Source organism: Lissotriton vulgaris, chromosome 11, assembly GCF_964263255.1.
Source record: "Lissotriton vulgaris chromosome 11, aLisVul1.2, whole genome shotgun sequence".
In the NCBI taxonomy this organism is placed as follows: domain Eukaryota; kingdom Metazoa; phylum Chordata; class Amphibia; order Caudata; family Salamandridae; genus Lissotriton; species Lissotriton vulgaris.
Genome location: NC_141699.1, coordinates 360,162,771 through 360,187,581, shown reverse-complemented (window position 1 = coordinate 360,187,581; position 24,811 = coordinate 360,162,771). Strand labels below are relative to the sequence as shown.

General features: G+C 45.2%; 1 protein-coding gene across 1 annotated transcript in view; it reads left to right on the top strand.

Moving 5' to 3' along the window:
* LOC147679776 (uncharacterized) overlaps positions 1-24,811 on the top strand; it is a 275,399-nt gene that overhangs the window by 218,641 nt on the left and 31,947 nt on the right. Inside the window, exon 13 of the mRNA XM_086944753.1 lies at positions 22,791-22,920. Coding sequence (XP_086800879.1) covers positions 22,791-22,920 — 130 coding nt within the window. The remainder of the gene's footprint in view (positions 1-22,790; positions 22,921-24,811) is intronic.

The following is a 24,811-nucleotide window of genomic DNA, read 5'->3' as shown; positions in this document are numbered from 1 at the left end:
TAGTTGCCCCAGACCGGGCTCACCCGCGACCTCCACTTGCAGTCCCTGAAGCCTGGGACTCAATTTTCCGCTGCCCCTGTTGTCGGGTCCCCAAACCTGAGGCGCGGACCCGCGCTGCTGCGCTGGTGTCTGGTGACCCGTTGGTGTCAGCCCCTGGGAGTCTTCGGCCCTTAGGCGGGCTTCGTTAACTAGGCTCCAAGACCCGGGGCTCAATTTTCGTGTCACAGCGCTGCTGCCGGCTGACCTGGTTTCGGCGGTTTCCCGTACGAAGTCACAGGTCTTTTTCTCGATACCCTACGCACGCAAATGTCTAATTTTGAGCAGTGCATTTAAGCAATGACACTAGTATTTTCGTCTTATCGACATGCCTAAATATATGTCCAATCTTAATGCGATTATTTTTGTACATGTGATACTTTGTGGAGAAAGAGAGAGTTGACACCGCCATTTACTAAGGGGTCTGTAAAGTATTGCCAACTTTCAGCGATTACAAATCATGATTTTAAAATGTCTGTAGAAAAACAATACATATATGTGTCTCCCTCCACCCTTACCCTTCTTTATGTCTGTATGTTTTACAGGTACATTGTGACCACATTCAAAAGAAACAGGTTGAAAATTTCCCTTTTTCTTACACTGTTTACAATAAGACAAATGATTGTTGTAACTTCTTGACTTTTTTCACTAATCACAGTAGGTCCTGAAGAAAGCCCATAAGTCCAAATCTGGCAGAACGGGCTGAAGCATGTCGACCATTTTTAATGACCATTAGTGCGTTAGAATTCCTAATAGATTCACGGAACGCACGCATATTAACATTCCCTCATGGGCTACCCGAATCCAGACCCAATAAAGTGAAATATCTGGCTGTCCGGGTATTTTAAACTGAGCACTACCCACATCACTAGATCACTACTGTTTTTAACCATGGGTAAGAACCTCCTGGTGGAGGCTGCATAACCAAACTAACCCTATGATTATGCACACACGTGTATAAAGAGCGGAGAACCAACATATACCGCTACCATGATTCAGAAAACACGTGCATGAGGGTTTTTTACCGGAGACACTTCGGATTTTTTCTGCATACCCAGGTTTTTGCAGGACAAGTGATCCGTTCCCCCTTGATTAGTTAAGCTCAAAATAAGGAAACTGAAGGGATCCGAATTTCCTCCTCCCCCACTTGATTAATACATAATATAATAGTACCATAGGTTCAAAGTCCCCCACACACTACTTACCATTGATGGGCTGTATTGTCACTCTCATTTGCTTGCTTCTTGTTTGATGGTTTGTCTTCATCTTCTTGGATTTGTCCTGCAGTTGGAGCGTACCATCTTTGCCATACTTTTGATTGGCTGACTGGCATCCATACCCTGCTCGCATTTACGTAACTACTCATTTATTTTCAACACCACATGAGCATGCATGTGTTTTTGAATCTCCCCTTGTGTACCGCTTCCTCCCCACCAAAACCTTGCACACCCCTGAGCATTCTGTGACACTCCCCTCTCCTCCCACTTGCTATCTTCTTCATGTGATGCTTTCTATTCCACCCACCCTGATGCCACACACTCTGAGTTGCTCCCTAGTCCCCCACCCTTTTTATTACATACTTTTTTACATTTTTGTTCTCCATCCATTGGTCCCCCGTCTGCTCTCAATTGCTTCTCTCTCACTGCTCCTCCATTTCTCCACCCAAATGCATTAAAAATAATAAATAACTAAATACAATTATTTTAGAGGGCACAGTGAATATCATTTTCTAATTATAATCATCTGGGGTCCATTGTCCCTGAATACATTTGGACCTAGCTGCAAAACGCCCTTGGTCTCCAATTAACCCATGGTCAGTTTAGCCTCCGAACGTCTCCCAATCCTAACTTAACATGTACCTTTCTGACTTGTTGTAAGATATTCAGAGGAGTAACGTTTCATGTTCCAGGACCATCTCTATAGAGCGCTCTACCACGGCCTTTACGCATAAACTCTAACTGTCTCAAATTGAGATAGCCTAAAACCCATTTCTTCAAGGAGACTTCTACCTAGCCCTCCTCATACCTGCCTCTGTTCTCATTTTTACCTCAGGTCTTTTTGTCACATGCCTAAAACAGTTTTTCATCCCCTCACAAATGCTGTAATAACTTTCCATTAGCATTAATAACTCTCTCAGTCGATAATACCATTTTCATTCTACTTTGTATTTGATTCCTGGCACTCTGAGGCTATCACAAGTTATTTGCCTTGCTTCACCAAAAATTACAATTAATAATTAACATAAAATAGCATTATATCACTCACGCTAGACAAATGATACATGTTGTCAATGAGCACTTTGTCATTACTTGTCTCAAAATGTGTCAGAGAAGTGTAATACAGTCAAAACGTATAGTAGGCCTCACTTACTGATGCCTACTGCCTATCCTGGGGTGTAGGCCATCGACCAGGACTCTCCTGCCAACTCTGTCCTGGGCTTTTCTTTCAATCTGACTCCAGGTGTAACCCGTCTCCTTGCAGTCAGCCTTGAGGCCTCGACGCCAGGTGTAGCCTTGGTCCCGAGTGTTGAGTAGGTCTTTCCTGACCATTTAGCAGTGTTGATCCTGTCACTGAAGGGTCTGATCCCCAACTGAAAGTCACTAAGAAGGCTGTGAAACTACAGGTGTGATACAAGTTAGCTAATAACTACTGTTTCAAGTGCATTTGAAACACAGGATAAGTCTGAGAAAGGTTGATTATTTGAAAGATTGTCTTGGTCCACCAAAGGTTTCTTTACAGTAGGGGTGATAGTGGCATGATAGAGGTCTTGATCCCGTAAACTGGGATACAGTGAAAAGTAAAAAGGCAGCAAGCCTTAGGCTAACCTCTTTTGTGATACACAAATCCTATGCCAGGAAGGATTTTTTGAAAGACTTCAATATTTTCTGATAGCATCATCAATTACGGGTCATAAGACAAAGAGGGATAGCAATGGCATGTACCGTTGGGTGAGGGTCCTCGGGACAAAGAGTGGTGGAAGACATACTTTCTTTTACAGCAGCAATTTCATTAGTGCAGAAGGCAAGGAGCTTGTCACACAGCACCTTTGAGGGTACAGGAGGCTTGCTATTAGACTATGGTTTGCATCTCTTTATAAGTAAGAAAAACGTATTTTGCTGAATTAGCTGCCTCAGTAATTCGTCCTTGGACGTACAATTTTTTTTAGCACTGGTGAAATCTAATTTGTAGCCCCTAAAATGCGGTCAGTAATTGGCATGATGAAATAGATTTGTTTTGTTGCAAGATCTGCCCAGTGCTCTGCTTTGACGTTTCAATTGTAGAAGGGTGCCTGTAAACCATAGATTGGTTTTCATGAGATCAGCCGTATGGCTAGAGAAGAGTATCCAATGATCAAGATCATTTGTTTGAGATGTGTTAGTATTTTCTCAAGTACCTCCTAAAGTCGTTAAATCAGGTCAGTTTTAAGTTGTGTCAATCATTTTTATTGGCATTTTCATATTTTACTGTATTAAACATTGGTATTGATAGTTTGAATTTGTTACACACTTTCTTGCATGCTCCTTATACATTATTTATAATTACAGTTGCATACCTAGGGTGGCACCTACATTGAGCTTAATATTACTTCGTGTGTGCATATAATTACGTGGAATACTCAGTTACATATGCAAATGTATCTCCTTCCTATTGATTACCGTTTTGGTAACTTACTCGGTTAGTTTTAAGTTTTTGTGGTATTTAGAGTTCTGGGATGGAAGAAAGACTTTTTTTAATAGAAATTAAATAAAAGACGACCTGATTATCCGCATAAGGTCAAAACGTATTAAACATCCTTACAACAGTGAATGTCAATTTTGGATTATATATATCAGTGGCAGCTGGTGACATATGGAAGTGGCGTAAAATTATTTTCATACTGCACCTTAGCAAGCGACCGTAGCGAGTGTGCCCAAAAAACCTAAGAGGCGTTCGGGGGGGGGGTCTCCCTCGGCGAAAATTTTGAAAAAAGAATGGACAAATGGTGCGTTTCCATGCAAATTTGAGAAAGCAGGAAGGTTAATAAAGCAATTGTGAAAGTGCTGCTGCAAACGGTGCTCACTAAGCCTCTGGGCCTTAAAAGACCACTAATGACCTGTGTCCTCTAAGCTACACATTGTCCTGCAGCGCTATGTTCTCTAGGCATCCTGGCTTCAAGGAGCTGCAGCATCTTGAGCTCTTTGCACGGCCTTTGCTTCCTAGGCAAGGGCTTCAAGGAGCTGCAGCGGCTTGTGTTTTATAGGCAGCAAGGGCTTCTAGGAGCTGCAGCGGTGTGTGCTCTCTGCTTAAACCTTAAAGTGAGCTCTAGGCATCACTGTCTTCAAAGCGCTAGCTACTGCGTTATGCGCTCTGGACCCCCGAGTCTCATGGAGCTGCTGCGGCTAATGCTTCTCGAGCCGCAGCCTCTTCTGGTTGTGCTCTGACAGGCTTCAAGGCGCTGCACACTCTCATGGTGCCTCCAAAGCTTGGAGTTCAACCATTTCAGCTGAATCAAAGGCTGGGGGAATAGGAGAGTCCCAGCAGCTGGGGAGGTATCACTTAGAACTAAGGGTTGTGTGATTGTAGGGAGGATGGTCGTATCATTCATATTCAGCAATCCAAGGAAAAGTAGTCTCCCGCAGTCCCTGCATGAGGCTGTTCAGGCACTGTATTCTTGTATTGATTAAGGAGCTCTGGCCGTGAGGCTGTTAGATGTTGAAGTGTGAAAAATCTCTTTTCTTGAATAACAACTAAAAGGTTCACACCTCACCAAATACAATTACGATGTATACATGAGTCCGGCCCTGCCTGAGGCAACTACTGGCATGCAATTCTTTAAGTAAATTCAAAATAACATACAATAAAACAGAACAAAACTAAAATAAAACTAAACAAAGCAAGGATATGCGCAGTCTTGGTATAAATAAAGTAAAAAGTCCCAATTAAACCTAGTTCTGCGCATTAAAAAACAAGTACAAAATGTACACTGCTTAAATACACTGATTTTATTTTAATCAATAGTCGCAATTCTGTTTTTCAGTTCTATATGTCATGGATTGTATAATCACATTCATTGTTTGTATTGCACTGAATTCGAGAACTCTGACTGCAGAAGAGACCTCCAATGTAATCCCGAGTTTCTTTGTGCAATATTGAAAATTATTCACCGGGTCTTACATAATGGGACACATTCAAATTCAAAATACCCTGCCAAAGAAGGAGCCTTTAAATACACACAATCGCCATCTTTCCTGCCTTGAAATTGTTGCCTAAGCACTTCCGTTTTACAAATGCAATTTTTTCTGCTGGCGTGGACAACAGCAGATTATAATGCTCTTGCCGCGGCGGTAATACATTCTGAGAAAAAGTTCTATTGCTATCATTAAGGATCGCCGTTATTGTCTGCTGAAATCCACAATTACTTTACTGTATAGGCCGGGCAGAGCACATCAGAGATAGCATCGAGCCAGGCCCAGACCCAATCAGTCTTCCACACAAGGCTGCATCTAATCCAATATTTACACAAGGCTGTTGGAATGTCAATGTTGGGTTCGGGTGAAATCAGATGTTGACGTTGGCGCAGACCAGAGCCCCTGTTTTCACTTGAACTTATTACGTCAGACTAAAGGCCTACTCTGGGCCTGGGCACAGATAACGGCTGGCTCTGGGCCAGACAACATCACATCACATGTACACTTTGCCACTGTTTCTGAGAGATATAAATAACCCTCCAATCCTACAGTATTATTAATGCATTTTATTCTCCTCTCCTGGCTTTGACTGAAAGCGGGATACCTCACACCTCAGACAGTTCCAATTAAATTAGTTTTGTTTACTTACTAGCGACGCCGATCTGAATCCGATTATAATTAATCAACAACAGTGACCCAAGCACGAGTGAGCTAGCAGCAGGCAGGACTAGTAGTGTGTTCTCACTTTGTTCAGTGAGCATCTCATTTTTCCATTCAGTTTATGTAAACGTCGAGCCCTTTACCATAATCTCAACATAAATCAGATTCTTCATAATTATAACATAAGGTCATGTTGTGTTCTTTTTTGCATTTGCTATGCTATTTACATTTATTGTCTTACAGATCCATTTCTGGTATCTGACAAATTTTTTAAAGCCCGTATTGTAAGTTAAACCTGTTTAGACACAGTGGTCTTTAACTATAATTACCCCTGTCCAAATAGGTCTATGAGTTGCTCCTGTGGATTTTATGTGATAATGCCATTGAAGGCAACATCAATGGACCAACAGCACTTTGTGGGTAGAGGAACATGGATGTGTCATTGTTTTTATATTTTCGGTAAGAAAGGAGCATAGTGAATGACACTGCTGCATTTCCATAACATTACCAAACAGTTTGTCTATAGCAAGCACCATTGTCTGTGGTTCCCCACCAGAGAGACCAACCAGACAAAACTTAAAGAGGGATTTACAGACAAGCCACGTTCACTTTTCTACTACTCAATTGTCAAATGAGGCCTTTTTAGGTCAAGCCTAGAGTCAGTGCCAATGGGCTGCCCTGCAAGGCATGCTGTATTCCCTCTGTGGCTTTTGGCCACGCCTGTCAGCTTTCATTCCTCTAATAGGTGCCACACATTCTGCTTTTGCACATTTTCATGGTGTTCTGTTCAGGGCTGTATTTAAATGTTAAGGTTAGGGTTTTAAGCCTCCAATATATTTTGAAAACTCCTCTGTGACAGAGCCATGCACCGTGGAGAAGGCCAGGCTGCATCTGTCTGTGGTGCAGAGTGTGGCAGACATTAAAGGTGTTTTGTGATTGTTTTAACTTACTATCTTGAATGAATATAAGTGGCCTAAAGCGCTTCTTTCGGAGCCCTGCGTCCGGACACCTCTCCAATGGGGGAGTGGGGGTACGCCAGTGGGAGCTCAGCCCTCCCCTATCATGCTTCGTGTTTCCATACAGTCTCTGCTGAATTTTTTCGAAATAGAAGCTCATTCTCTATATTCAAATGGTGAAAACTGCAGGGAAAATGAAGACTACTTAGTGTGGGAGGGTCAGATGGGGGCGCGTCTGCTTTACAATCTCCAGCAGTGTCTTGATACCTGTTTATTTTCTCGGCTGCATCAGATTGCAGAACTGCGGCTGCCATTGTCTGTGGCCCAGAAGCTGAGTGCAGCCTGCTCCGGGGAGACGGTTCAACCGAGAAACAATAATAATACATGTGTTGGGCACATACTTAAGACTACACACTCAGACCAATTTAGGACAGACAAGGTTTTCTGGAAGCCAGCATCCACCCTCCCCCCAAAGTGGTCAGATAGTTAGGATATCCTGCAGTATTAATCATCACAGCATCAGCACAGCATCATCTGAGCACCACCTCAGCATCAGCATAGCACCATCTCCACCACAGCACCAATTCATCAGTGTACCACCATCAGTAAAGCACCAGCACAGCATCAGTGCAACACCACCAGTCCGGAATGACCCTAGCACCATAGCAGCACCACCTCAACATTAGCACAGCACCACCTCTGCATCAGTGCACCACCACCAGCGCAGCCCCACCTCAACATCTGTGCAGCACCAGCGCAACCCCACCTCAGCAGCAATTGAGCACCAATGCACCACCACTTAAGCATCAACACAACGCCAACTCACCTTCACTCAGCACAACTTGGGGACCAGTGCAGCACCACCACATCAGCATGACTCAACACGACAGAATCACTCAGCACCACCCTAGCATCACTTCGACCACCTCAGCATCACTCAGCACCACCTCAGTATCAGTCAGCGCCACCTGAGCATCACCTCTGCACCAGTACACAACCACCTTAGCACCACCTCAGCATCACTCAGCACCACCTGAATATAATTCAGAGTCACCTGAGCATCACCTCCACACCAGCACACCACCACCTCAGCATCATCTCAGTCTACCCTCAAAATCTGGCATCTATTGATTCTCCCCTAGTGTTGTCCGCTGCTCGTGTTGTAATTTAAGTATTATTTGCCAACCGCCACCCTCCGGTTGTAATTCTTTTTTAATTGGGTTGTTCAGTTATACATAATGTCTTCTTGGTTATATATAAATAAATAACACTTTTTATTATAAATTTTGATCATGCTGCACAGCAGCCACACTGCTCGACAACATAGCTTAAAGACATTGGCAAAGCAGATAGCTCTGACTAAACACTTATAAGGTTCCAAAGGCGAGACCTATTGGCAATACCAATACTTCTTTATTTTTGGCCTTGGGCCAATTTTCTGTCTCAGTTCGAACTTTTTAATTTCAGTCATAATTTTAGAAACACTGTTTGTTGCCTTAAATTCTGCCTAAGTACCTCTTATAAATCCCTTTACCGCAATGTTGTAATGACGATGAACAGGATCCCTATTCTATGCAATATGTGCAGGGTGTTCAACCGCAAGAAGTAATTATTATTATTGGGCTTTCAGGATCCAGAATTAGAAGTTACTGATGTTTTCTGGGCCCAGTATGATAAAGGGATGGTGCATAAAAGAGTGAAAGTATGTAGATAAAGTTGGTTTACTAAGGATCTTGAGTAAACCATATAAATTGCCTGACTGTGACGAAGAATATCCCCAAGTCAGGGGCGTAACAAATGCCCCCGCAGCCCACGCGGTGCGGGGGGCCCGCCCTTTCAGGGGGCCCCCCAGCACTGCCAATCACAATTTTAATTATGCCCGTGTTGTGAGACATTTCCGCATTTATAATGCCGGCCGCGTCCGACTGGGCCCGGCTCTGACCTGACGCTCTTGATGCCTGGTGCGGGGGCCCCGGCCGGGGCCCCTGAAATAGTTACAAATGGTGTGGGGGTCCCGACCCGGGGCCCGTGAGGCACGTATAATGGTGTCTGGGGGGCCCGAGGCTCTTGAGGAATGTTGCAGGGGGGGCCCGGCCGGGGCTGATACACATGATAGGCGGCGTGCCTGAGGGGCCCCCGGCCGAGGCATGGTGCGTGCCTGGCAGGCTGCCTGCGTGGGCCGCGGCTGGGTGACTACTGAGTGATCTCTGAGGGCGGCGAGACTGTGGCGGGTTTGGGGTGCCCCCGACCGGGCCGGAGCCCCTGATGCAATAATAATTATGGTGTGTGGTTGCCTGGTGCCTGCGTGGGCCCGGGCCGGGTGACTACTGGAGCGGACAGCAGAGCCCTGCTGATATCTGACTCGGAGGCGAGAGAGACAGACTGCGGGCGTGCGACCTGGCCGGGCCCCAGAGGCTTAGGACGGGGGTGGCGGCAGGAGCAGTGGGGCCCCGGCCAGGGCGGGCCACTGCCTGAGGCAATTATGGACTGGCTGGACTAGTGTGGACTGGGACTGGTGCGTGGCTGCGTGCCTGGCCTGAGGCTCCGAGAAAATGCTGCCACCCCTGAGCAGGCTCTCGATGACTCTTTAATATAAAAGGCGGCAGGATAGGGTGGGTGCGCGCGAGCGCGGCGCTGCAAAGCACACTTGTTTACTCCGAGGCGAGGTCCTCGCGTATGCGCGTTACTAGGTGGAGGGGGGGCAGAGCTAGTGACGACCAATGCCCAGTTTACATTTGGGACAACACATGTGCAATCACCAGTATGACACACACATGAGTCATGACCATGCAATAAAAAATGCACGTTTACGTTAGCGTGGTTGTTCCCATCATCACAGGGGCGCGCGTGGGCTTGGCGAAGACAGAGAGAAGAAGACAAAGCCACTGCACGCTCGCACCTACATGTGACCGTCACTGTCCGAAGTCCCTCAGTGGCGGGGCCTTTATTTCCCATAATAATTATTTAAATTATTGCCCGGCCCCGGCGGCCCCCTACCTGGCTAGCTGCGCTGCCCTCAGCCCAGGCTGCGGGCGGCCTGCACATCCGATTCCCGACCCGCTCGCCTCGGTCGCCCTAACTCTGAGCTGCAGACCAGGCCAGACCAGGCGCACACAGGCCCTCCCCAGCCTTGCTCAGATCAGGTGAGTGAGTGAGTGAGAAAGACAGTGAGTCTCTCTCTGCGTCGGTCTGAACGATGGTCCCAGCGCGCAGCGGCTAGTAGGCAGGAGTCACGGAGTCGAGTCCACATCACTACTGTACTGTGACGCGGGAAAATGTACCATAAGTACTTCTTGAGGTACCGTGCATTTCGCTGGCCCTAATGTGGGCCGTGGGGGAATCCATCTTCCACACAAGCAAGCAGGGTTGTGTGGTGTCCCATGGCCCAGAGACTGCATTGTTGCCTGGGGCCCCAGTGGAGAAAGGGGCACAAATGACACAAGAGGGTGAGGAAAAATGATCGGAGAGGGATTCCTTATTGTAATATTTCCTCACCAGGGTTTAATGGGCAGCGGGACATTTTACTTCCAAGGAAAACTAGAGACGTGCGTATAGAGTCCCAATAATCCATCTTTGATCAAGACACGCTAGGAAAATATTAAAATGGATGAGCACGTAGTGTTGAGCTCGGTTCTAAAAACATCCACAGTAAACATAGCACAACCGGAAAATGTAATAATGATTATAGAACAAATCATATGGCATGTATATCAAATTATATGGTGTGGTATCGGTCAATGAATGTAGACAGGAACAGATGGGAAGTAACGCGGTATTTATTTGGGTTCAAATGTGTAAAAGGAAGAACAACAACCCCAGCCACAGCACAGGTCACAACAGGTGGGAGCTTCACACTGCCAGCCGTCGCTCGCCTTGGAACGCTGGTCGTCCATCTGATAGTTTTCCGTTTCATCATCTTCTTTCCCATTAGCTTCATTAGCCTCATTTTCGTTCACGAGCTTTGACAAACAATCTGCAGCAAAATTACGAGTTCCAGGGACGTGCTCGACACAGAAAGTGTATTCCTGGAGACTGACCACCCAGCGTCTGATCCTGCTAGAGATCGCGTCCAGGCCCTTCTTGCTGAAAACCTCCACCAATAGTTTGTGGTCGGTGCGAAGGGTGAATTTAGTGCCCCACAGGAATCCCTGAATTTGCCCAACGCCCAGAATACCGCCAAAGCTTCTTTTTCAATCACTGAGTAGTTGTTTTCTGACTTCTGGAGGGATCTTGAGCGAAAGCTATTGTTTCCTTTCCGTCCTTGCTGACTTGAGTGAGGACTGCTCCCAACCCTTTTGCACTAGCGTCAGTAGTGACTATCGTTGCACGGTTGGGTATGAAAGACTTTAGGCTGGGTGCTTACGCAAGTGCATTTCTCACGTCCTCAAACTCTCTCTGACACTCCTGACTCCAGTCGAACGCTGTCTCCTTTTTCAACAACAGTCTGATAGCATACGTTCTTCCAGCCAGATTCCGTATGAATTTTCCGTAGAACTCTAGCATTCCCATGAAGGACTTGATTTCGTCTTTGCTCCTAGGGGGGACCAAATTTACGATGGTATTCTGGAGCTCTGCTTTGGGCCGGATACCTTCTGCCGTCACCTTGTGTCCTAGGAAATCCAGTTCCGCGCAGCCAAATACGCACTTTTCTCTCCTCACTGTTAGACCATGTGACCTGAACCTGGCCAGCACTCGTCTCAGCCTCTCATCATGCTCCTTGTGGTCTCTTGCAAACACTAGCGCATCGTCCTGATAGCATACAACACCAGGAATCTCTTTCAGGATATTACCCATGAGCCTCTGGAACACGGCTGCCGCAGAGACCAACCCGAAAGGCATCCTTTTGAACTTGTACGCGCCCATGGGTGTCACAAACGCTGTGAGTTCTTGCGACTCTTTGTGCAGTTTGATCTGAAAGTAAGCTGAGGTAAGGTCCAGTGTGGAGAATACTCTTGCCCCCTCTAGCATGCTCATCATCTGGGTGATGTTGGGCAGTGGGAATCGGTCGACCATGACCTCTTTATTCAGAGCCCTGAGATCAATGCATAGCGGAACCGACCCATCCTTTTTCTGGGCGGCCACGATTGGCGCCAACCATTCCGTCGCTTCCACCGGTTCAATGACTCCTGCTTTGCACAGTTTCTCAAGTTCCGTCTTCACCGCTTCTTGTATGGCACTGGGTAGCTTCCTGACCTTGGCCACCACTGGTTTCGCGTTTTCTTTCAATTTGATCTTGTGGCAGTAGTTCTTCAAACATCCAAGCTCTTCGCTGAATACCTCCTTGAACTCTGTCACTAAATCTTCCTTTGGTTCACGTATCTCCTATATTAAGATTTTGGGATTGCTGTTGGGATTAAGATAGACCCCCAATTCTTTCTGTGCCTGCCAACTCAAAATGTTATCACCGACTGTGGACACATACACCTTAGACACTGTTGATCTGTCCCTGTATTCAATTTTGTCCCAGAAGTAACCTTTCATAGAGATGGGGCGACCAGCATACCCCCCAGGCCTCACATCCATTTTCTTCAAGATTATCTTCCCCTTGGACACACGGGAACATTCGTTCGCACTTATGATAGTTATCCTAGAACAGGAATCAAACAGTGCTTCCAAATCTGTGCCCCTTACTTTTATAATGTCTTTCGGGCTGCAGACTTGCCCTTCTCCAACTTGCACGACTATCTCTTCACATGTGGTGTCTATGTGGCTGCAGCTCTGCTCTTCGCTCACTCGCACAACTATTTCATCACATACAGTGTTGGTCCGGTCTTTGCCCTGTCTGCTAAATCCCTGACCACTTTTGCAAAGCTGCCTGAAATGACCTCGCCTTCCGCACTTGTTGCACGTAAACTTGAGGGCAGGACACTCTTTGTCATTGGCCATGTGCCCTTGCTTCCCACATCTATAACAGGCGCCCTTGAATGACCCTCCCGGTTTGTTCTCTTTCTGCTCTTTACTCACTATTTTATGGCCCTTGATCACAGACACAGCCTCACATTCAGTCACAACTTCGCTCACTTTGGGTTTGTCTTCGCTTCTTTTCTCACTGGTGTCCTGTTTTATTTCACTGACGCACAGTAACATATGTTCTACTTGTTTGGCTATTATAAAACCTCCCTCAGGGTTGGGTCATCCTTAAGCCACAACTCCTCCCTCACGCGCTCCATCCTACAACCCAACACGAACTGGTCCCTGATCCTTTCATCACTGGCACCGCCAAACTTGCATGTAGAAGCCAGTTTCCTTAGTTCAGACACAAAATCTTCAATAGATTCCCCCTCCTTCTGTACTCTTTTCCCAAAATGGTATCTTTCCATTATGGTGCTCGTCTTAGGGAGATAGTGTAGGTCTAATTTCTTCAAGCTTACTTCTAGCTCATTTAGACCTCTTGCTTCCTGTGCCCCTAGATCTGGGAGGTGATCTAAAACCTCTTCCCCTTCCGCTCCTAGGTATTACGCCAATAATGCTACCTTCCTTTCTAGCCCAAGATTTGGGCCACACACAGTAGCATAATTCAAAAACACTTTTTCCATTTTTTCCACAGAATAGTAGGTTCCCCGGGGCTGGTCAAAAAGAAGGGTGGGTTTGTTACACTCTGCATGCTAGCAATGTCAATTGAAGTCCTCCTAAGTGTAAATGAGGAAGAATTAAGTACTGGGACTACAGGTCATAAGCAATAATAATAAGACTCTAGACAGTAATGCAGCAAAGTAAATGCACCTATCCTAGGAGGTTCTTGCACAGTTTCACTTAGAATAGTGACCTTACAGATAGTACAATACAAGATTTCTTGAACCACTGGGTGGCACTGTGGCGTACGATCATTTCCCACTGAGGCGAGTTACCAGCATGACATTCGCCTGTTGTTGTTCGTGCAGGGGGCGCTACAAGTCTGGGGAGATTATCCCACTTCCACACTTCCTCCCGAGGGTGTTTGATGAACGACGCGTGGGAAAGGCACAAGTAAGTCCAAAGGGTGGTGGTGAAGTCTATTGCCGTTGATTCCAGGCGAAAAAAGGCTAAGACTTCTTTTCCAAAGGAGTCCCTGATGCAAGTACGAGTGGCACGCTGCTCGCACCGCCCGTCACCACTAGTTCACCAAAGCTAGTCGGGTCACCCCCCTCGCGCCGCCAGCGCTCCCTACGGCTTCTATTCTTCGTGGCACATCCACATAACAGGTGTATTTGTAAAGCGCACGATTACCCGAAGGTGTCCTGGCGCTGAATAACAGATGTTTTATTGTTACCCAACTCAATGGTACTCATGGTACTTATTTTATCGACCTCAAATGGATGAAAGGCTGAGTGGACCCACCGGGATTTGAACCTGTGACCATGAGGTCGAACACAGGCCCCTGCAGTGGCTGCTTTAGTCCACTGAGCCACCAGACCCGGCTCTGCAGACACCTCCGGCAATCCCGTTAGCCCCCTCCGGTCCGTTGGTCTCAGCTAGTGGTCCTAAATTGGGAGGACGTTCAACGTCCAGTTCTCTACAGCCGCTCACCACACTATCCAGGCCTCCGTCCAATTTCACCGCCGAGCGATCTTCACTCGCAGATGCCGGCACAGTGCCTCCTCATACCGCTGACACTCCACTCCATTCTCTTCTGGATCTTGACACTCGCCGCACACCGCTCTGTTGCCCTCTCGCTGCCTCCCATATGCTGAACACAGCACTTCAGTCAGCACCAGGAGCGTTACACGTTACGCTTATCCGTGGATACAGGCAAAGCGCCTCTTTATGGCTGGCCCACCATTACGAAATACTCTTTTCATTCCCCCGAGCCGGATAGGGTTATTTACGCACTCCACACCCGCTCTGTTGCAATACGCTGCCGCTCCTCACCATTTAGTCTTTTCCAGCGCTACTGTCCGTTACAGGTGCACTTCGCGCTATGCTTCTTCAGCTTCACGGCGTTTCTTCACCTCATTGGCATGTTGAGGTCGCTGTCTTCCGAAAGTCCCTCGTCGCCAGTGTGGTATCGGTCAATGAATGTAGACAGGAACAGATGGGAAGTAACGCAGTATTTATTTGGGTTCAAATGAGTAAAAGGAAGAACAACGACCCCAGCCACAGCACAGGTCACAACAGGTGGCAGCTTCACACTGCCCGCCGGCGCTCGCCTTGGAACCCTGGTCGCGGTGACATTCTAAGTGATGTCACCGCGAGCAGCTCCATTACATGCAGAGACGCCGGGGGAATCAAGGTGGGAAATACCACATATGGCACCTAGATACATTTAAAACGTCCGCAGCTGAGGGGGGAACATGACTATCTGAAAATGTAAGTAAGCAAAACACATATATACACTACCTGTCTTAAAATTGCTTTGAAAGTCATGTATCGCAGCCTCTCACTACACTATTAGGTTTATTTAATTCCTGATTTTTATTTTTATTTTGTAGCTCAACAATTGTGTCTAAAATCCACACAGCGTTTCGCAAGACAATTGGTGAATTTACTATTCCTGTTGCTAACCTACAGTTAGTTTCTTTCTCATTTTCATTTAATTAAACCATTGCTTTTCTTTTTTTCAAGTGTCATAAAGAAAACAATTCTGTCCTGATGACCTTGACAATTAATACCAAAGTCGAATCGTTGTAGACCTAAAAATAAACAACTTATCTAGGTTTAGTGATTGAGGATTGTAGCAGTAGAAATGATACTGGCTTAAGCTGCTCAATCTTAAGGATTGTTGTCTGCTCTTGTACATTTACACTCATAATTTTTATCTATTGGCTGTCTGAAGTGTGTTCACCTGAGGCTCTGAGCACCTTTTTGTCTTTTTCACTTGACTATTGTGTGGATTAAATAGTCCATCTATAGGGTGATGTGTGTGCATTATTGGTCGCAATTATTGTACACCCCCTAAACCCCATTGATTGTCTTGAGGCCATCTCTTTTGCTCATGAGTTTGATACTGGTTTGTTAAATCAGAACTTACTGAACCACTGTTACATATGAACATGATTACCCAAATTCATATTTGCATACTGGGTTGCCCATGTTGTTTAGTATTATCAGCTAAATACCAGGTTGCCTGTGTCAAATGACAAGTAACCTAGGAACAGAGAGTCAAATGAAATTCTTCACTGTGCTCGGTTGTGAAGCAACAAGTGCCCTAAATATCCATTAAGACCTGACTGCCATCAACCTCTCAGTGGACTCAGGACAGGAGAGGAGGACTGGAGTGGTGGTACGGGACGGGTGGTGGCGAGGAGGACTGTCAGAGCTCGGAGGTAGTCTGTGTCTGTCTGTCTCAGTGCAGGTGGGTGGCGGTCGGGACGAGTCACGGTGGCACGGCACATGGCACGGACGGGTTGGTATTGTAATTTGGACTGGTCTGGTATCCGAGAGGGGGGGCATCATGGTGGGGCTCGGCTCGCCCGACTGGCAATAATTGGGTGGTTAGTAGTGGTTAGTAGTGACTCTCTGAGCACGTGCCACACTGCCACACATGGAGAAGGGAGAATTGCGGTTAGTAGTCATCATAGGATGAGGGCAGGCCCAGGGCTGCCCACTCAATTACTGATAGGGAGTGTGCAGGATTCTAGCACCCCTAGCCTCCTCTGCTCCAATTCGTGGAATTCAGAGACAAAATGTCACCACCGCATAGTTGGACATCTCCGTGGTGGACTCAGCGCATAGCAGACTCTGGTGTCCATACAGACCAAGCACCAGCCACCACCAGCACCGGGACTCACCCACTGGTCCCACTCTAAGTTCAGTAACAGTCCAGGGCACGGGAGCAGAAGGCACTTATCTGTCATATCATATATGTCTGGGCAGCTGATGGGCCGTGTCAAGTCCTTGGTGCTGATCGGAGCCTGCTGTGGCCTCCAGGAACCACATTCGTCTGGGCTGGGCTGCCTCCGCTTAGTTTTTTCTGGTTTCAGACAGTACCCCCTGGGCCTATTCTTTACATTTGAAATTCACATTTACTGCTATAGTGTGAGAAGGCATTTCATGAAAAGGAATATAAAGTACGGTTGCCAAAAGAAAAATGCCAGCCATGTGTTGTTTGAAGACACTAAATAGGATTATAAATAAAAATGTATGTATTAATTTGTTAAATGACTTTTCTGTCTTTGCTCCCTTTAATTATCAGTCATGGATCATTCAGGCAGCGCTTAAACACAATTAAGTGTTTTCTATTTATATTTGCTGTTTGAAGTATGCACATATAAGTGCTGAAAATACGGCTTTAGGTGACTGCTTATTTTTGTCCTTTATGGGGCATCAAAATGAGCTGGCAACCCTAATCCTAAAACTGGAAGTTTTGTTGATATAAGCACATTATTCCCTACACCTTAGATCCCTATTAATGCCAAAATAACAATAATTTAACTTATACCTGAAACCTTACGCTGTCATAAATAACATGCTGGGTTACTTCAAGTGTCCAAGAATGCACCCTGCATTCAGACAATTCACTCCTCTTTCTCGCCCTTCACTTTTACGCTCACCCTGTACTCGCAGCAATCACAACACACTGACACTGACCACCATGCACTCACACCATTCACCCGCTCACCCTGCACTCGCAGTCCTCACTCTGCACTCGCAATGCAGATGCTCTGTTTACCCTGTACTCATTTCTATTACCCTACTCTCACACTGTTGCATCACTCCTGTGTACTATTTAATCTATGCCTACTCAGTCATTAACTTTAAACACTAGGCATAGTATTTTCAGAATGGACGACTCCGTGCAGTAATCACCAGGTGGGATTATGAACAAAATATATACCATCAAGGAACCAGCAGAGATGAAAAACAAAATAGTGTGCACATCTCTCACCTCTTAAGCCATTGCTAATCCCTTTATCCTATTGCACAATAAGCTGCATGCACCCCAGTCAGTGGTCCTTATGCACAACATGGAATGGGAACACTTCTAACATAGCATCAAATTCAAAACAAATATAACGCCCTTCCAACCACACACCATATGCATATTGTATCTTGCTACGCATGTAGGCAAGCGCTTCAAAGCTCCACATAGGGGTGGGTCGCGCCGGCGGCGGGGGGGGGGGGAGGTGGCAGGGGGGGGCCCTCCATCTGCTTTGCAGGGGGCCCCCCTCAAGTTTCGTTAAGCCAAAAGTTAATTCTCAACTGGCTAACATGTCTCCTTTATCATCATTGGCTTCTGAAGAGGCAACCTTTTCTGATTTCATGGATAAAAAAAAATGTAAGAAGCGCTCCAGCGTTCCTTTGCAGCCTTCAACCTTTCAGTCAGAGCTGGGACTTATGCAGCTTATGTTGCACCGACAACACTAAAGACTTTTGGGCACTATTTGATTATATTTAGACGGGTGAGGCTGACACTCCTCTCCGGGTAATAATGAACTTTCAGCTCATTTCATATCAGATAACACTTTTCATCCCTTGAGGTCTTCAGCTTCTGCAGCAGGATCTTCTCTTGCAACACAACGACATCTTGAAGGTTGGAAAGAGGTCAGCATTCCTTAATCAATAACTTGCCATTTCTTGGACCTAGCCGTTTTGTCATGAACTCAGTTACCTAATTCAGGCACCTACAGAGAACCCAAATATACTTAATTCCCTCCCTGGGCCAAGGCAACTGTACTTCCCTTTTGTACCCAAGCCTGTGGCTGCGGGTGGGTGCATTGGCTTTAAAATCCAGGACACAATCTCAGCAGCAGCGACTGTCATCAAAATCCTGACAAGCCAGTTCAGAGCCTCTTGAAGATTCAATCCAACCATTCTATAAGGGTTACCTTGCTCTGGTTCAAGATAGCTTAGTTTTGGATGTGTTCAGGAATAGTTATTCCATAGATTACCTAGTTCCACCAGTTTGACCATAGTTCAGGATGACTCCATTATCCTGTATTCCGGAAATACACTAAATTGTCTCAGAAGGAGTAGACTCAATTTTTTTTTAAAAGCAAGCAATTGTGACAGTCCATGAGGAAGAAAGAACTAGGGCGCATATTAGAAAAACCTTGTTAAAATTATCGCAGTTTTAGCGGCAGGAAACTGCCGCTAAAACGGCAATAATGGGCTTGCTAATATGCATTAAAGAATTCCAATAGAAGTCCAGGTTAGATGTCCTGCAAAAACGGCGATAATTTTAATGAGGTTCTTGCTAACATGCCCCTAGGTGTATTTCTGAACCTAATGATGTTCCATCTTCTTTCTGACGAAGAATGTTAATTCATCTAAGCACTGTTTCAAACTAACCTGAGCTCTCTTTTTCTTCCTGACAACAGACAGTTATGGCTTCAACCTCATTTGAGACATTTAGTATCCTTTTTAGTTGCTTCAGCAAGAGTTTTAGTGTGAGTACATGGGGGCATATTATCAAGAACTGCGATAAAATTATTGCTGCTAAAACGGCGATAATAGGCTTTATAATATGCCCTTGTGAATTTCCATAGCAGCCCAGGTTAACACCAGAACCTGTCAAAAACACACGAGGGTCCCTGAAAATAAGTGCTAGGGGGAGGAGGCAGGGAAAACACTGTAGTCAAAAACAAGAAGACCCCCCCTAGGACTAAACCTATTAAGAGGCAAACACTCTAATCCATGAAAAACATCATTATAGTCCCACACAGAGAGTATTTATTTGAAAAACATATATCTATTTATTATTATTTTCTGAAATTTTCATTTGTAGATCCAACAGCAATAAAGACATCAATATATATATACAAAATCTATTTACATTTCAAAACATGTGCGACACATGCCCTCTCACGACTTCATAGCAACCACCAATGACACCCATCCAAGCCATCATCAGTCATACCATCAACAATATATACAAAGAACACAAACAATTTACAAAAATATACACCATTGAAAACAAACATACAAAGGTAAAACAAAACAAAACAGAGGCGCCGACGCGCGTTTCGGAACAGGACCGATATTCACCAATCCTTCGTCAGGGCGCAGACAGTAATATATAGTCTCTTCTGTAACTTCTCAGAACATCAGAAATATATCCGTAAGTTCAAGATATAGATCAATAGATACAGTAAATTGTATGGATTATACGTAGAAAGCTAAACTCAGGGCTGCCGCTTCACATCACTGTATTTGGTCATTAGACAATATCCCTATCAACAGACAGGGAATTGCGAAGATGGTACAAAGGCAAAGTCGGATGCTTTCACAAAGAAATGGGAAGGACTCGATTTTGGAGAAAAGTGGGTCAGGATTAATTCAAATAGATGTATCGCCTCACGGTGAGTCGGATCAAATTTAACCCTCTCTGGCGATATCCCAAAGAGAGACACCTCACGATCGGGAGGAGCACATACCACGAACAGGCTCCTTGGTACAAACACGCTTCTTTTCCGACAGTAAAAATAGGGCCATGAATCTTTAAACAATCCTGTGGGCGCCAAAGGATAGCGCGTCTCCTGTAAGCAGTGTCGTGGCGGGAGTCCGACGATATGGTCGGAGCGGTCCAGGCTGGGCTGCTATGGGAATTCACAAGGACATATTATTAAGCCCATTATCGCCATTTTAGCGGCAGTTTCCTGCCGCTAAAGCGGCGATAATTTTATTGCAGTTCTTGATAATCTGCCCCAGGGTTTTGTGGCAGCCACCAGTGCTGCGATATATTGGGCCTTGCTTCACTTAAAGATGTTGTCGATTCATATTCTGAGGTTTTGGTCTCCAATGACAATAAGATCATGAAGCCTCCATAACCATACCTCTAGAAGTGTTTCATGCTCTCTCTAGGTTATTAGTTTCATATTATCTGCAGAAGAGGTTGCACAGGCTTCCCAGAATCCAGTGCTTCTTACAACATTTGTCAGTCAATTGTAGGGGGGCACATCCTTCACGGAAAAGTGTTATAGGGTCATTGTCCCCTCTTGAAGCAAATTGCCTGTCATATTGAGGGGAACATTTTCAGTCATTCTTCCAATCTCTGGACAGGAATTCAAGAAAAGTAAGCTCTAGTCGGAACAGTCAACTATGTTGTCAAAGCCCATGTCAAGTGTCTAGGATGAACAAAATTTTCTTCTGCCACTCACGTGGCCCAGGAGATCTGTTCTTGGGCAGACAAACATCTTATTTCCCTTCATGCTTCATATCTCCAGAGGAACATGAATCCCTCTGCCGATTGTATCAGCAGAGTGTTTTTTTCTTCATGTCTTTTTACTTGTCACTAGAAGGTTTTCAGTTGATTTTGGAACAGTTAGGAGTTCCATGGCTAGACATGTTTTCCTCCTAAGAAAAGGCTTTTCTTCACCAACTTTGCTAGAAAACATTGTGTTGGGAGGCATGGGGGTAGATGTTCTTTCCTTCATTTACCTAAAGAGGTTCTTTTATGCATTTGGGTGCTGTGGAAGATTCAAGGGAGGACGCAACAGTGGTTTCCTTCTCTTCTTAGCTTGGCTGTGGTCTCTCCAATTTACCTTACACTTAATTCCTGTACCTCTTTACATTTATCTCCTTACAAATCGAGGTCTCACCTGCCTTTAGCTTGTGGCTTGGAAGTTGAACGGTTAGGACTCCAATTATGAAGATCTAAAGAAGTAGCTTTAGCTGACGAGAAATCTTGGAAACATTCTACTGTCTCCTGTTACTTGAAACACAGGAGGCATTTTGCATCATGAGGATAAGACAGATGTAGCTAGAGTATTTATGATCCTTTTGTAATTGTGGACTTCCTTATAGATGTTTTCTTAAAAAGGACTAGCTAACTGTATTCTAAATGCACAAAGGGCAGTATCTAGAGGTTTTCAAGAACCTTCCACAACGTTAACAGAAATTATTCCTTTGGCTTCTATACTCCTTAAGAATTTTGGTAATAACAGACCGGAGGTACATTCCCTCACTGAGATCTTCCTACTGCTCTGCAATCATTAGCTAGTCTGCCTCCCTTTTGGAAATTTGATCAAGGCAAAATGGTTTTATGCCCTACTACAGGGTCACTTCTTAAAAAGTCTTTACATTTTTTGTTCCTGAAATTGGGGATACTAAGCTCCATTTTTTGTATTTTCACATGGATCTGTCTATTTATTTGGAAAGGACAAAGTAATTTTGTTCATCTATGTCAATTTAGCTTGTGGGCAATCCAAGGAAGGTAAAAATCACTTGACTGCTATTTAAAGTTGTTGAGTAAGGCTTGCTTTCTGTCAAGCCTGTGTTGCTTTAAGAACAGAAGTTCCTAAAGGTCTTTAAATTAAATCCAACAGAGATCTAGCTGCATCTTTGGGAGAAGCTAATGGTTTTTTTGCAAGAAATTTTAAGGGCCGCCAATTGTCCGCATTTCAATACTATTTCTACTCATTATTACTTAGATAAGTTAAATTCTAGAGCTGATTCTTCTTTCATTTAAGTTGTGAAAGCTGGAGCTTTAGATGATGTTTTCAATAAAGTTTAGTTTATTTGCACTCTATCCTGAGTATAGTGTTTTGTGTTCTTCTATATAGTGCTTGCTTATATCCTCACGTAGGGAAGGACTGGGAGATGGACGGAGAGCTAATGTCCTAATTGCCTACTGGTAATATTCATTTGTCCTCATCCTGGTCATCCTTTTCCCAGTCCTCCTGCCAACCCTTGCTTCCTCTCTTGGATGCTATATAGGCAGGGATGCTGTGTCTTCTTGGTTTTCGTATGTGTGTTCCTAGTTGGAAGAGGCAAGAGATTAAAGGGCATGGAGGAGGGTAAACTTCCTCTAATCATGTAGCTAAGGACAGGGAAAAGGAAAACAAGCATGAGGAAAAAAGAAAATTACCTCTAGCTAATCAAGACATATTTGTTCCAAAACATTCTCCTTAAAATCGTTTTTACAGGCCAACAGTGTCTGTTTCTTTGCGTGTGTGCAGTGCTAGACTTTACCATCTTACGTCCTGGCCCCTACTTCACCTGGGAATCCAGCAGACCACTGGATCTGCACATGAGCGCATGTCAGTTAGTGGTGTATAATCCATACCATGTTTTAGAGACCTCTCATCGCAATATATATTTCTTTATGTTTCAGGAGCAATGCTTTGTCCAAACACAGCAGGAAGAGTTGAACCGGGCCCTGCAGAAGTTGATCGTAGAACACAAGAAGGCAATATTGGCCATTGATAATGAATACCTCACAAAGATCAACACTCAAAAGCAAGGTATTAGAAATACTATTTTGATCCAACTGTATGGTATATAAATGGGGATCGGAAATAGCATGGGGATCCAATTTCACATGATTCAGAAGTGTATTGGAAGTAGTGCTGGTAGTCAATTGTATGTGTTACTGAGGGGTATTGGAAATATTACATTGTACTTGTATTTATAAAGGGGTTTATTTAAGTGGTTCTTTTGTTGGTATCATTTAAATAGCATTATGCGGCTCAAACAGGAGACACAAGTGAATCTTGGTTGTCTAGGAACCCTTTTGGTGCATGGATCAAAGCATGTTGGTCGTAGGTTGTCCTGTGTGCAAGACATGTCGGGCACCAAGTATGAGGTTAAAGGCAGGTTAGGAGTGTGACGTAGGGCCTGAAACAGTGCACGAGTGTGGGTGTTGTGAAAAATATGAGATAGAGACCTAGTCATGCATGCAGGAAATTACCATTGTTATTCATTGATTGTTATAGAGGTCCTGGTGTTTCCACATGTCAACTTATTGGTTTGAAGACTGCTGGTGGGCAGTAATAGCCCTTCCATAGTTTCTGGTTTATCTTGAAGTATCAAAGACGTGGATTCTCTAGGAATTTGAAAGACCCCTTGTATACAATATGTTCTTCTAAAACTTGAGTTATCTTTTGGGAAAAGGTCACTTTTATTGCTTTTCTGGATTCTAGGACATTGTTGATCAACCGTATTTTCTCAGGTATTGTGAAATGAAATGAAATTAAATTAAATTTGATTTGTAGAGCGCATGGCTGCCCTGGAGCGTCCCAGCGCTACCTAACTGATAACAGAAAACTCAAAAGGGACCGGAACTTAGGGGGTTTTAGGGAAAAGAAACGTTTTAAGCGACTTACGGAACTTGAGATAACATGGTTCAGTCCGAATGTGTCTAGAGTTCCAGAATGTGCTGGTTTGTACTAAAAAAAAACTTCTGCATTTCCTGTTTTTCTTGAATGTAGGTGACCACATCTGGGGGTGCAGGTCACCTTTTCCACTCAGAACCCTCTATTCTGCTGCCCCTAAAGAAGACAGAAACCTAGGTGTACAGACCAGGCTGCTCACCCTGGGGTGTGGCTCCCCTCTGGGGGTGTAAACCTCCCAACTAACTAATTTCCTGCTTTCCTGGGTGCAAATGTGCCTGGGGCGGGTGGACTGTTTCCTCCATTGGGAGTCAGCCCTGATGCTTATCAGAGGTGGTGCAGCCTTTGAAGCTCACTGCCTTGATATGCCACTTCACTAGCCTGCTTAGGAGGAGGGAGGTGTGATCTCCTTCCCGACTAAGCCTTTGTGCCTGACTCCTGGGAGTGATCACACTGCCTGGAAAGAGGTTAGAATCCACTTTTGGCAGCAGTACACGTGGGAAACACGGGCTTGCCAGGCTGAGCACAGAGAAGTTGGGACAACCTGGTGGGAACCCTCTGAGGTAGCCACCTGGGTGCATGCCACATCACCCAGGGCATGAAATTAGTGTCAGGGGTGGGAAGGCACACAGTTTGATACCAAAAATGGCATATTTCAGGGTACCATAATGGAGTTGCTGACCTCGAGAATGCCTGAGTGGCAGCCCATGTTATCAGCTGACACTTATAATAATTTCCAATGGGGGATGCATTAGAGGGACATATAACCTTGCACTTATACGACCTCACCTTTAATATAATGCACCCTGCCTCCTGGGCTCAGGAGGCCTTCCTTAGGGGTGCCTGAGATATATTAAAGATAGTGTATTGACTGTGCCACACATGGTGAGTTTGCATTGCTCCTGCAGTCTGCAATGGCAGGCCTGCTGTCAGTAGTTTACTTGGATCACTCAGGGTGGCACATACCTGTGCTGCAACCCTGGGGACCCCTTTATTTTATGCCCTGCGTACCCCTGATAATCTG